The 14,896-nt window shown below is 43.5% G+C and overlaps 1 protein-coding gene across 5 annotated transcripts in view; it reads right to left on the minus strand.

Annotated features, from left to right (window-relative positions):
• LOC136848055 (zinc finger RNA-binding protein-like) overlaps positions 1–14,896 on the minus strand; it is an 84,067-nt gene that overhangs the window by 48,876 nt on the left and 20,295 nt on the right. For 4 of the 5 annotated variants that reach the window (XM_067120188.1, XM_067120187.1, XM_067120189.1 and 1 more), the window contains exon 3: positions 12,010–12,226. The exons of the other annotated variant lie outside the window; for it this stretch is intronic. In XM_067120188.1, coding sequence (XP_066976289.1) covers positions 12,010–12,226 — 217 coding nt within the window. The remainder of the gene's footprint in view (positions 1–12,009; positions 12,227–14,896) is intronic. 5 annotated transcript variants of the gene reach the window in all.

Raw genomic sequence — 14,896 nt, forward strand, 5'->3', positions numbered from 1 at the left:
TTCACTATCTAGTGAAGTCTGAAGAACCAGTATGCATCAGAGACAATAAAACCTGCTATTAAAACCAATGGGTTTGTTCAATTGCCTGTCTCTCTCCTTGTCTAGAGAAAGGGGGGACTTGCATCCAATCACACTACAAGAAGATGGAAGGGTGCTCCGTCGATTAACCCACCTGCAAACCTTGTCTGTCCAACACATACAAGCTTTGCAACCCGACTCTTTGCCCCAAGCAAAAGACAGAAGAGAAAAGGGAGGAGACCACTCACACTCACACTCTCTCGTGCTCCAATGAATACCTTCAATGAAATGCACCTGTCCTCTTAAGGAAACTGCACTAAACTACACTTCTTGAGCAGCCACACAACGACCCATGGAAAAAGTGGCCAGACTTGTGTGTAACGTACAGCTAACATCCAAGATAGAACATGGTGAATGTAGTCTGGCGCGACCACACCCCAGCTCATAATACCTGCGGAACAGACAGGTTCTTCCGGAATGCTGGAGTTGGGGCGATCACCCCTTATGAGTTCTTGCCCAGACTGTATCAGTCTTCCTCCCCACAAGGTATACGGTCGCTTTGCTATCTCATGGATACCTACTACTCTGCCAAGCAAATACTATTGAAGAGGCACTGACACCCAGGCCTGAGGTGTTGAGTTCACTCAAATTAGTACCACAGCACCCTAACAGGACACAGTAGCATCTGGTTCAGATTATTACCATTGAAATCCTCTATGGAGGGGATTGAAAAGGATTTGAACCTGATGTCAAGGAACAACAAGTGGCCGTGTCTTTGCTATGAACTCCTGGACAAACTTGAGTGGTACAGATCCAAATCCTCTCAAGTGTTTAACATCAAAGGAGAGGCCAAGAAGCTTGCCTACTCTCTCTCTCTCTCACAAGCTAGGGTAAAAAGGAAGTCTTGAGGGTTAGAATCTTCTGACAAGAATCCTAAGGAAGAGTCCCATCTCACTCAGGGGCCCTAAGTTCTCTTAAGGTACAAGACTGTTCAAAGCTTCTCAGGAGCATGGTGGTCTCCCACGAGGAAGAGATTGACTCTTTTCCACTCAGCCCCAAGCAACAGGTTTGTCGCCACTCCACATTCCCCTTGCTGGAGAGAGAAATATAAAGACTATATATATGGAACTCAAAGACACCTATCTGTTCAATGAACAAACTATGTCAGCCACGTGCAATGGAATTGCCACTCGTCACTCACCTTCCTGGAGAGAGAAGTCAATGCTACTGATAAGCATATTTGTATGTTGTATGGAACATAAAAATGCTGTAACAGCATGACTACAACTCACCTGCATCAAGACAGTTCCAGTGTAAGATGTGCCATTCTCCAAAAACGTCCGTAGTTGGAGAAGAGAGGAAAAAAGGAAAGCAAAAGAGACCAGACATCTCACCCATTCCCTCTTCCACACTATCATCTAAGGCAAGATACAAACTGTCCTGCCTGAATGAGATACACCACCTGTTGAGTAGCCATAACCGGATCCAAGGAAAAAGTGTTCAAGGACCTGTGGGTACAGTCCTTCTGGCAGCAGGAAGTGAAAACGATCTGACAAAGTCAAGCACCAGCATTCAAAATCCTATGAACAAACAAGTTCTTCTTAAACACCAGAGAGGAGCTGATCCCTCTGAGGTTATGTAGGCTTGGCAACTAATCCCACCAAGTTCTTGAGGAACAAGAGACATTTCCTCATCTGTCCTTAGCCAAGAAAATCCAGAGGTGCCTGGAGTCCTTTCTTGAGCTTAGAAGAGCTTCAACAGCAGTAGGAGCGATCACAATTGGGGATTTGAACTTCAGAATTATATACGAATTTTAATGAACTCACAAAGAGATCATTTCATATCGGAAAGAAAAAGTTACTCTTCAAATCCTCCATTTCCTATGGTGAAGGTAAACACCAGAAGGAAAAGGAAGAGAGAGAGAGATTTGTGATCATTTCATAAGCGGAAAGAAAAAGTTACTTTTCAAATCCTTCCATTTCATATGGTGAAGGTAAACACCATAAGGAAAGGGAAGGGTGTGTGTGTGTGTGTGTGTGTGTGTGTGTGTGTGTGTGTGTGTGTGTGTGTGTGTGTGTGTGTGTGTGTGTGTGTGTGTGTGTGTGTTGTTTTTTTTTTTTTTTTTTTTTTTTTTTTACTGGAAACAGGAGACCTGTTCTGACACGTAGGAGACCCCACATCACCCACTCTTGATGAGTCACATCCTTGGAATCATTATGTTATGTCTGTGGACTTGATAAAGTTACAAGCACGTAGGAAGGCAAAAGGATGTCTCAGCCCTTGAACGGTGGCCGGTCGTCGTCAACGGGCGTGGACGTGATTTGGCTCCATTCTAGATGTCCATGGAAGTTGAATCAAACTCTTCGCCTGACAAAACAAATGAGGTGATGAACAGAAGGGAAATGGCGCTTCACTCCCATTCTCTTCTCAACCTTTCACTCGAGTGAGATTGATGGTCTGATCCCAGATACGCTATATTGACACAACACCACTCACCCCCAAACCCTCCGCGCGACGGCCATATCAACTGCGCATATGTGCCACAGGACACAGTCAAGAAAGCTTGAAGATCAGGGGATCTTCTGGAAGAGCACAGAAAGACGGAGAAGAATGTCACAAAAGTTTGAACATCGAGTCGACAACAGTCCTAGGGTGGAGACACGTCCACGGCCGTGCAGAATCCCTCACATACATCAACGGAAACTGCATTATTTCTTGGCTGGATGTCCCTGAACACGGGAAGATGAACGTCAAACCTAGTCATGTCCGTAGATATCTGAAACTATGGAAACTAAGTTGGGAGTGTGTGTGTGTGTGCTGGAAAACGTCCCCAAACCTCCAGAATTTCTCACATCCGACTAAGAAAGTACTGTACATCAACTCTGGCTAGAATGTCTGCTAGAAACTCAACTGCTGCTTCTATCCTGAACACCTGGGGAGAAACATTGGCTCAGTTCCGAAGAAAACCAAGTGTCCTGCTCGAGCCAAAGGGTCGAGAAAAGCACCCTCTGTGTCTCAGATTTCCAAAAAAACCGAAGAACTCGGAGCTGTGGAGTAAAGTGGTTGCTCCTTCTACCCTAGTGTCCATAGAACCACGGGTGGAGGAGAACTAGATCAGGAGACAATCTCAAAACAAGTACAGGCAGTCCCCGGTTTACGATGGGTCTGGCTTACAACGTTCCAAGGTTACAACCCTTTTCAAATATATTAATCAGAAATTATTTCCCCGTTTACAACGCATGTTCTGGGGTTACGCTGCGTCGTACGCCGATCCAATGGAAGAAAAGAAGGTGAAGGCGAAAGAATCCTCTTCTTTGACTTCAACTGCAACCTGAGGGCCACACCACAGTACACGGATGTATGAAGAAAAAGCAAAGCTTTCCCAAACACTCACGTCTGCGATAGTGGAAGACGGGTAGTACTTCTCTTGAAAGGCAGAGATGACTGACTGAAACTACATTGGAGGAATCAGTTAATGGCGTCATAAGAACTATTCATGAAGTTACAATCACATCAGTGACGTCACAGGAGCAGACAACTCTTACCAAAGCAGAAATTATTAGGTGTAAGAGTGAGAATAATCATATATTCTAACTGTGTAATAATAGACAGGTATATGACAAGAGGGCAACATTTACTTCATCTACAGGCACATGACAAAAAGGCAACCAAAATGAAGGGTACCAGATGACGAAACATTGGAAGGGAGACGAGCAGCCATGAAGCAGACGAAGACTACATCGGAGAAGCAGTAAGATTGGTTCCCCTGAACGACGACTTCCACTATGCACCTACCATCTGGCATTGCCCCACCATACCAGGAGGGGAACAACCCTTAAGTCACCACGTCGAAGGGGATCCCTGGCTCTGACCACAGAACTAACGAGTGGATGAGGCAGCACAATACGTGAAGTGGTAATACTGGGAGAGCAAAGAAAACGTAGTGGGGATCCCAGGGACTGAGTGGAACATGCAGCTGTCGAACTTCAAAGCGAGCAGCGGGGCTGACAACAGATGTGCAAGAAGACATGGAAGTACACGGGCAAACCAGGTCTGAACTGTAGGTCTTGAAAAGAAACAAATGACATGAGCTGTCCGCCCCTTCTCAGGACAGGAAAAATCTTCCTGCCCAGAGAGAAAGGAAAAGAAAAATATCTGTACCTAAGGGAAGAGAGTTAGTAGTATGATTCAAACAACCCCCCCCCACCCCCAAAAAAAACAAGTTGGGAAAGAGATAAGACAGTAAATTCTGACTGGTCCTGAGCACATAGGTGGGACAACACAACCGTAGGACTTGCGTCATTAACATTTGTGTTAAGGGAGATGACAACTTGCTAAGTTAAGAAAGAAGAGTCCTCGCATGAATCCCTCGGCCACAACATGAACCCGTGACATCAAACAGAACATACTGACACGTCTTAAAAGATGAAAATACACAAAATATTCGCGTTCTCATGGTTCGCGGACTCAGGTATTTGCATTTGCAGGTTTCTCTGTGGAACATATCTAGCCATCGTTTGCTGAAAATTCACCCATTTGCGGTATTTTTCAGAGAAATATTCACTAATTACTGTAAATTCATATAATTTTCATGAATAAATGCACTTTTTGTGATAAAACTATTAAAATACTCAGGTATAAGCATTTTTACAGGGTTTTTCTTGGTTTAAGCTATCATAATGGGCAGTTTTAAGTGTTTTAAGAGGGTGTTAAGCATTCATGGATTCGACCTATTCGCAAATCCCCACGAATCTGGGGTTCACTGTATCCAAAACAATATATCAAAATGAAGTTTTTATGATAAAACAAAGTTTTATGAATACTTACCTGGCAGTTATATATATAGCTTAATCCCTGTCGAACCGGCAGATTTTTCAAAACTCATGGCAACCGCCTTGAATGGTAGGTGTCCGATAGGTGGTTAACAACCCTTATCGGGTGGTAGCTGGAATCATTCCGTTTTCAGTTCCTCAGATCATCTCTTGCCCGACCTGTCTCCTGAGGGGAGGAGGGTGGGATTTAAAATATATATATAACTGCCAGGTAAGTATTCATAAAACTTTGTTTTATCATAAAAAACTTCATTTTAACTAATAGAACTTACCTGGCAGTTATATATATATAGCTGATTCACACATTTGGAGGAGGGTGAAAGACAGCCAACATTGTTGGGAAACAACTAAAAGTTGTAGGTAAACACCTTGATTCCTTACCTGCTAAGGTAGCTGACTTCAAAGGTTCCTGCCTCTTGAGCCGCTTTCCTTAGGAGCGCCAGTCAGGTGAAGACCTGTTATACTGAAACAACTCAATCGAGTCTGTCAAACGGGGTGAGACCAACAACGTGACTAGACTTCTGTACTTCCTATTCCCCTTCTATTACCTGTAACCTTACTCAATCTAACCACCTAACCTTGCAGACTAGATATACACCTATCTAGTTAGACTGGGGTTGCTTTTCCCACAAGGAAGCTTCCTCAGACAACCATAAAAACACCAACCCAATTACAGGTATCCCAAACAAAAGTTAAGGTTGAGGGAGGCAGTCACTCCTTTACCCAATACCAAGCTGTAGCTACATATGGGCCCAAGGCATAACATTTCTCATAATCCACTCTTACCTCTCTGAGGTAATGAGAAGCGAAAAACAGAGTCACTTCTCCAAAAGTGGCCTCCATAATTTGTTTAACTGACATATTCTTTCTATAAGCCAGAGAAGTTGCAATGGCTCTTATTTCGTGAGCCTTCACCTTCAACAAACCAAAGTTCTCCTCTTCACATAAAAGGTGAGCTTCTCTTATTGTCTCCCTCAAAAGAATGATAACGCATTCTTCGAGAGGGGCTTTGAGATCCTTCACTGAACACCACAAGGAACTGGAAGAACCTCTTACGTCCTTTGTCCTGGAAATATAAGCCTTGAGGGCTCTAACTGGACAGAGTAGTCTCTCCTCCTCTTGGCCCTCTAAATCAGTGAGGTTAGGAACCTCAAACGTCCCCGCCAGGGTTTGGAAGGGTTCTCATTCTTAGCAAGGAAGTCAAGCCTTAATGCGCATATTGCTCCATTACGATTGAAGCCTACTTGTTTCTGAATAGCATGAATCTCGCTAACCCTTTTCGCTGTAGCAAGAGCGAGAAGGAAAAGAGTTTTCTTTGTTACGTCTCTCAGGGTTGCTTGAGAGATGGGTTCGAACTTCCTGCTGCACAAGAACTTCAAAACCACATCCAAATTCCAGGACGGGGTCTCAAAGTCTGCTTCGTTGTTTGAAAGACTTTAAAAGGTCTCTCAAGTCTCTATCTTGAGACAAATCAATGCCTCTGTGCCTAAAGACAGTAGACAACAAGCTTCTGTATCCTTTTATGGTGGATACGGCCAGCTTAGAATCTTGCCTGAGGGACAAGAGAAAATCAGCTATTTGGCTCACAGAGGTAGTGGTTGAGGAAACCTTATGCTGCTTACACCAAGATCTAAAGGTTTCCCACTTTGATTGGTAAACTCTCTGTGAAGAGACCCTCCTCGCTCTGGCGATAGCTCTTGCAGCTTGAGCTGAAAATCCTCCTCGCTCTGACAAGCTTCTCGATAGTCTGAATGCAGTCAGTTGAAGAGCGAGGGGTTTTGATGATACCTCTCGAAGTGGGGCTGTCTGAGAAGCCTTGGACTTGGGGAAGACTTCTCGGAAAGTCCACTAACATCTCCACTGCCTCTGTGAACCACTCTCTTGCTGGCCAAAAGGGGGCTACCAGGGTCATTCTTCCTGAATCTAGGAGGGCGGAATTTCTTGACTACTAGATTGATTATTTTGAACGGAGGGAACGCATAAGTGTCCATCCCGTCCAGTCCATCAAGAAGGCGTCTACTGCTATTGCTTCTCTGTCCGGGACTAGAGAGCAGTAGTTCGGGATCCTCTTGTTCTGGCTGGAGGCGAAGAGGTCTATTGAAGGCCTCCCCCATAAACTCCACAGTTTCTGGCAAACTTGAAGATTGAGAGTCCATTCCGTGGGCAGAACTTGCCCTCTTCTGCTGAGCATGTCTGCTCTTACATTCTTCTGCCCCTGCACGAATCTCGTCAAAAGCTCCACCCTGTGGTCTTTTGTCCACAGAAGGAGCTCTCTTGCTGTTTCGTAAAGAGGTAAAGAACGAGTCCCTCCTTGTTTGCTGATATACGCAAGAGCCGTGGTGTTGTCGGAATTCACTTCTACTACTTTCCCCGCGACAGATTCTTTGAAGGCTTTTAAACCTAACCAGATGGCCATCAACTCTTTCCTGTTGATGTGCCATCCGATTTGTCCCTCTTCCCAAGAGCCTGAAACTTCCTTGTTCCCCAGTGTTGCTCCCCATCCCGACTCAAGCATCTGAGAACAACACTAGGTCTGGGTTCTTTCTGCGTGGGGAGATTCCTTCCCCTAAGATCGACGGGTTCAGCCACCAACTCAGATGTTTCTTGATCTCTGCTGGAATGTCGAAGGAAAATGAGTCCTCCTGATTCTTCCTGTCCCAGATTCTTGAAAGGAAGTGTTGAAGAGGCCTGAGGTGCAACCTTCCCAGAGAGACAAATTTCTCGAGGAGGAGAGGGTGCCCAACAAACTCATCCACTCCCTCGCCGAGCACTTCTGCCTCCCCAGGAAATACTGAACCTTCTCGAGGCACTTGATTTGTCTTTCTTGTGAGGGAGAAGCCCGAAACGAGCTGAGTCCAGAACTATCCCCAAATAAAGAATCGTCTGACTCGGTTCGATCTGAGACTTCTCTTTGTTGATAATGAGACCCAGATCCTGAGCAATCATAAACGTCTTGTGTAAGTCCTCCAGACACCTGTTCTTCGACTGGGACCTTATCAGCCAGTCGTCTAGGTACAGGGATACTCTTATCCCTTCTTGATGAAGCCATCCTGCCACATTTGACATTACTCTGGTGAACACTTGAGGAGCTGTGCTGAGGCCAAAACAAAGAGCTTTGAACTGGAAGCATTTGTCCTGGATCACAAACCTCAAAAACTTCCTTGAAGTCGGGTGGATGGGAATATGAAAGTAAGCGTCCTGCAGGTCCAGGGATACCATCCAGTCCCCTGGATGGACTGCTGCCAGCACAGACTGAGTCGTCTCCATGGTAAACTTGGTCTTCTCCACAAAACCGTTCAATGCGCTGACATCCAGGACCGGTCTCCATCCCCCGAACTCTTGGGCACTAAAAACAGACGATTGTAGAACCCTGGGGATCCTAGTTCCAAAACTGGTTCTATCGCTCCTTTCTCCAACATCTGGTCTACTAGATTCAGGAGTGCCCTTCGTTTCAATGCGTTCGAGTATTGAGCCACTAGGGCTAGTGGCTTTGTTGAAAGTGGCGGTTTCCTCGAGAAGGGGATCTTGTATCCTTCCTTGATGACTGAGAGAGACCAGTTGTCCGCCCCTCTTGCTTCCCAAGCCTGCCAAAATAGAGACAGTCTTGCTCCTACTGTTGTCTGGAGGACTTGTGTTTCAATTTCTAGAGCGTGTTCTAAACGTCCTTCTGCTAGTTCTACCCCTGTTTCTTGTCTTTTCCTCTGAAATCAGATCTAGAAGGAACTCTGCCCGAAAGGGCTGTTGAACTCTCTTTTCCTCCTTTTTGGCAGCTGGAGGAATTGCAGAGGAAACCTCCTAGCCGAGCGAGAAAGTAAATCTTGCGTGAGCTTTATGTGCCAGAGTCAGAGAAATATCCTGACCAAGGACTCCGGAAACAAATGCTCCGAGAGGGGGCGTAAGGAGCTCCGCCTTCTGTGCGACTGTAGTAGATTTTGACGTGAAGGAACATAACAAAGCCCTCTTCTTCAAAATCCCTGCAGTGAAAAGAGAAGTCATCTCATTTGCTCCATCCCTCAGAGCCTTATCCATACAGGCCATAATACTGGAAAGGTCTTCAATTCCTGTTGCCTGCATGGTTTCCATCTTCTTGGATAGGATTCCAACAGACCAGTCTAAAAAAACTGAACACTTCAAAAGACCTAAAAATTCCTTTAATGAGATGGTCTAGTTCCGTCATAGACCACATCACCTTAGCTGAGTTAAGGGCATGTCTTCTGGAAGAGTCTACTAAACCAGAGAAGTCCCCTGGGAGGAGGCAGGTACTCCCAGGCCCAGAGCTTCTCCAGTGTCATACCACATGCCCGCCTTGAAGCAAGCCTAGCTGGAGGAAAAGAGAAGGAGGACTTAACTGCTTGCCTACGCTCCTTAAGCCAGTTATCAATCCTGGTCAGAGCCTTCTTAGCAGAAATGGAAAGCTTCATTTTAATAAAGGCTGACTGCTTCCTCGATTTCTTCCTGTTAAACTGGGACTGAGGAGAACGAGGAGCAGCAGGCTTAAACTCCTCACCATACAGCTCCAAAAGAGAGCGAGAAAGAACCTTATAGTCATCAGCCGCATTAGAAGGTTTATCTTCGTCCTCTGAAACGTCTTCCAAATCATGCATTCCTTCCAACTCTGTCTCCCTTCTCTTCCCGCTGTAGTGTACCCGGGAGGACGTGATCGCCGAAAGCGCCCTGGCGGCGGCGAGTTGGTTACGCCCTGGCGGCGAGCTGGTTGCGTCCTGACAAACAGCCCTAGAAGAATCCCGATGTCGAGAGCTGGATGCGCCCTGGTATCGCGAGCTGGAAGCGCCCTGGCGTCGAGCATTGGATACGCCCTGGCGCCGAGAGTTGGATGCGCCCTGGCATCGAGAGGCGAATGCGTCCTGGCGTCGAGGAAGTCCGCTGCGTTCTTTCCTCCCTGGAGAACCGAGGTCGTAATCTTGCTGAACAAAGGAAGAGTGTTCCCAAGCAGAGGAAGAAAATTCCTGTCGTTTAAGGCGTGGAGAGGAGAAGAGTCGAGCCTCAGGAGAAGAACCCTGAGGTTTTTGCTTGGGAGAAACGAAAAGATTCTTATGTTCCAGGCCAGAAGAGCGCCCCTGTTGACTCAAACGGGAGAGGGATCCAGTTCTCTCTTATCCCTAGGAGAAACTTCAGCAGGGGACTCCCTTCTAGATCTCTTCACTGGTAACTTGGAGTCCTTACGCCTGACCGACTGGGGGAGGACGACTAAAGGCCTGAACGAAAGAAGCCAATTGGCCTTGCATGACGGTCATAAATGATTTAGCCGCAGCAGCTGCATCTTGAGGATCCGAGGGAGAAGGTTGTCGAGACAAGCTGGGAGCAGGAGAAAGGATTCTCGAGAATTCTCCGGAAGCAGAAAGAAGAGAACTCTCCCTCCTCCGAACAGCGAGAGGAGAGCATTCCGAAAAGGTCTTGACCTTTTTGCTGGAGAGGCGTTTAAATCGTCGTCGGAAGCAAAAGATTCAGGGAGCTCCACGCACCCGAAAGGGGAGAGCGAGTCCGGGGTTGATCCTCTTGCTGCAACCATCTTCTTTGGTCGGTCTCGAATCCTCAAACTGCCATCTACGTCTAGGAGAGGGGCTAGGAGAAGATGCAAGCTCTTCCGACACGCCTTTCCTGTGGCGGTCACAAGCAGCCTGGGAAAAAGCAACAGGACTGCTTGAGGCGACGGCTGACCGAGAATACGTCCCTCTCACCCCCTTACGATCGTCGACATACCTTCTCCCTAGGTCCTGGGAGCTTGGTAGAGGTCTAGATCTAGGGGCATGACAGGGTCGATCAGTCGCCACCTCCACTGCACTAGCACAAACATTATCACAAACTTCACTTGCACTCTTACCTTTCTTCAAGGCTTCAAGTTGATCCTTTAATTCTTTCATCTCAGCCGCCATCCTGGCGAACTGAGGGTCCATAACAGCAGATACAGTTCCTGTAGAAGGAGCGGGGTTACCACCTCGGGAGAAGGATCTACTTCTAAGGGTGATTTAGGAATAGAAGGGTTAAAAGAAATGTCTAGGCTAACATCACTCACAGACCTAGATTTAGATTTAGAAGCCCTCCAGTAACTTATCCATCTCTAATTTACGCACATAGCGTTTCATTTCCATCCATTTCTTTTCATCCAAATCCTCGCATTCTTTACATCTTTTATCCAAGGCACACTCAAAACCCTGCACCCTAAACAAACAGTGTGAGGGTCCACCGAAGCTTTCGGTAACCTAACCTTACATTCTTCATTCACACATACTGAAAAAACTTAGGATCAGACATCTTATCCAAGAACAGTCAAAAGAATAAATCCAAACAAGCCACAAAAGCGATTGCCAATCCAAAGGTCAAAATACGTCACCAATAAAAGGTCCAACACAGCGACCTAGGGAAGCGAGCGAAAAACCAGACGGAGAACCAACAACAATGTTGTCGGTCCAACCGCAGAGATGATCTGAGGAACTGAAAACGGGAATGATTCCAGCTACCACCCGATAAGGGTTGTTAACCACCTATCGGACACCTACCATTCGGGCGGTTGCCGCGAAGTTTTGAAAAATCTGCCGTTCGACAGGGATTAAGCTATATATATATAACTGCCAGGTAAGTTCTATTCGTAAAACTGCAAATTGTAAAATATACAAAAAGAGGAAAAAGGCCAAACAGCAGGACGGAGAAGAAAAGCACGTCTTGTCAACAGTGCGGCCGAAAGAAAAAAAAAAAAAAAAAAAAAAAAAAAAAAATGATTGAAATACATACCGGTTGGGTGGGCAGTGCTTCTGCCCTGCCATAAGTAACTGTTACCATAACCGCCTTGCAAAAGCTTAATGGCCGGACTTCCCAACTTCGCCAAAAGTTATCCATATGCAAAGACCAAGGGTCTGTATTCTTGCAAGAACAAATGGTCTAATTCTGTAAGCTTCCTCAACTTTCTGCTTTACCTCATAAAAATAAATTTTCACTTTTCTTAACCGGCTATCTACCACTCATCAGGACTCTGCTATACATACTCTTCTACTACTAATGGGCACCTTAAGCTTTGAAGAGTTGCAATCCTACCTGTTGAACTTCACGACAAACCATCATTTTCCCTTTTACACATCACGACCATCTTATCACTCGCGTAAATTTAGGGATCAACATGTTAGAATGAGCAAGTGTGACATACCAATATAAGGACTGGTTCCAAGGTGACTAGATGTTACTGCGGTGTCTTCCTCATGTGAAAAACTTTCACCAATATACATCCTTGAGAGGGATTCACTCAAAGACGAGGAATACGTATGATTTCGTAATGCTTTGAAATGTGGTGATCCTCCCAGATGCGCTGCAGCTGGAACAGTTCCAGCCATACTGCGATGACACACCACGCATTCAAAATAATCCTGTAAATGTGGGAATTATATGGAATGTATAAATAATTGAATGTGTGCATAAAACATAAAAAGAATAGAAGTACAAAATAAAAAAGAATGACAAATATATTTGAAAATAAAAAATGGCCAAAAAAAAAAATAATAAAAAAAAAAGGAAATGCAAACTCACACACACACACACACACACACTTGAATGTTTACTGATCTTTTGCATACCTGATATACATATATATATATATATAAATTTTAGGTACTTCTCTATCTATATATATGTGTATAGTAATACCTCAATCTTACATAACTCAAGTTGCACAAATTCACAGACGTGCAAACCTTTCATTGGAACCGAACCAACTGGCAAACGTGATGTTTTCACAGACACACGACATTTGCGAGGTCCTCAACAAACCCTGGAGAAGTGTTAAGTTTAATTTTTGAAGTGCTCTAATTTATAAGCTTGCAATTTTTGAAGTATTGTAATTTATATGCTTTTATGCTTTTTTGTGTAAAATCTGTATAATTTATCATTTTTATTTTTGTACATGCATAAATATGATACAAAGGGCATTTACAGCATATACAGTTAGTATACTTTTACAAGATGTGATACCCATTCGAAAAGTTACTGCACTTTTCACAGATGATACCCGTGCAGAAAGTGTTTAATTTTTGAAGTACATTTAGAAGTTTTCATGCTTTTTAATTGTAAAATCAATATAGAAAATTTGTATTACTTACAGTTTTGTACATATATATGATACAAAGGCAGTACAGGTACTGTATTATGCCTATTTGCAAAGTCTTTGTCACTAGGAGATAACGATCTCGAGATGAGGTTGTTCAGTCGAGATGGTTTGATAAAATTAATTAGTTCCATACTAAAACATATCCTAGACATAACCAAAGTTGTATTAGTGTTATTTTTTGTCAATTACTTTGTTAACCTAGAAGCAGAGTGCCGGTGCAATCTGTGTTACATGTAATTACAGTACTTATAGTTAATGTACAGTGAACCCCGCTCCCTAATTCGCGGGGGCTGAGTCCAGACCCCCCCCCCACCCAAATAGCTAAAATCCGCGAATACTTAAAACCGCTCTAAAAACACTTAGAACTGCCCATTTTGATAGTTTAAACACAAAAAAACCCTGTAAAAATGCATATACCTGAGTATTTTAATAGTTTTATCACAAAAAGTGCATTTCTTCATGAAAATTATATGAAAAAAATACAGTAAGTAGTGAATATTTCTCAGTGAAAAATACCGCGAATGGGAGAATTTTCCGCAAATAATGGCTACATATGTTCCAAAGAGAAACCCGCGAATGCGTGAGTCCGCGATTCATGAGAACACGAATACGGGGGGTTTACTGTACTTTTACAAGATGTGATAACCATTCACAAAATTACTGCACTCTTCAAAGATGTGATACCCTGCAGAAAGGGCTTGTTTAATTTTTTAAGTACTTCATAAGTTTTCATGCTTCTAAAGGCCTATCCATACTAGGAAACATTGTTTGGAAACAAAGTTTGCGAACAGTTTGGAAACAGTTTCCAAGAAGCTGTTTTCAGTTTGCAAACTTTGTTTCCAAACAATGTTTCCTAGTGTAGACAGGCCTTAAGTGTAAAATAGGCATGGAAAATTTGTATTTCAGTCCATTATGTTTAATGGGCATATTTCTCCCTCTCTCTCGTTTGTAGTTAGCACTCACAAATGTTTTCACAACTTATTGTTTCTCTGTGCGTCTTTACCCGTACAATAAACAATTTTAAACAGATTGAACTTTTTCTACCCTCTATGAACATTACATACACTTACTTTATTTCATTGGACTGTACCTATGACTGTGACTTAGGCAGTTTGCCTAGTGATGCAAAAAATCTTCATCTAATGAATTAGGGATAACATTAGTATACTTACGTACCCACTGTAAATGCGCTAGTGTGGCAAATACAGTACCTACTGCAATAGTGTATTTTATTTTTATGTTAACCATTGATTTCTCTATGTATTATGCTAACTTTTAAATGAAATTACAGTCCCTTTAATTTCATTAAAAGTTAGCTTCATACTTTGGGAGCACGATTAGGGTTACATTTAGTGTTCAAAGTCTAGAAATAAGCAGTTATTAGCAATGCTGGTGATCATACTACACTTGCGTGAATCCTCGCCTTAGCACGAGGGGTTCGAGGTACTATTGTGTGTGTGCATGTGTATATATACAGATACTCCGTTATTCGCGTAATTCTGTGGAACCTATCTCTAAATTATTTGCAGGAAACTCACCCATTTGCAGATTTCTTGGTTGAGCAATACTCTGTATTTTCATATATTAATACAGTATCAAGTTTAATAAGAATAAATATTAAATAATAACAAACAATAAATATAATTCTCTCTCTCTCTTACCGACTTGTATGTTCATTTTTGTATGATAAATAAATGATTTACTAATTTTCAAATATTAACATTACCATAAACGGCAATAATATCAAATCATCAAAGAAAATACTATAGTGAATTGGCAAAATTTTAGTTTATAATAAATTATGTAAAATTTTACAGGAACAGATATTGACCTATAACCTTTTGCTTAAGAATTGGATGGGGGGAGGGGGGTTGAACCCGTCAGATGACTGTCAAGTACCCTGACAGCAAAGGTTGGGTGGTCAATGTTGCGA

Source organism: Macrobrachium rosenbergii, chromosome 18 (genome assembly GCF_040412425.1).
Source record: "Macrobrachium rosenbergii isolate ZJJX-2024 chromosome 18, ASM4041242v1, whole genome shotgun sequence".
Lineage (NCBI taxonomy): Eukaryota > Metazoa > Arthropoda > Malacostraca > Decapoda > Palaemonidae > Macrobrachium > Macrobrachium rosenbergii.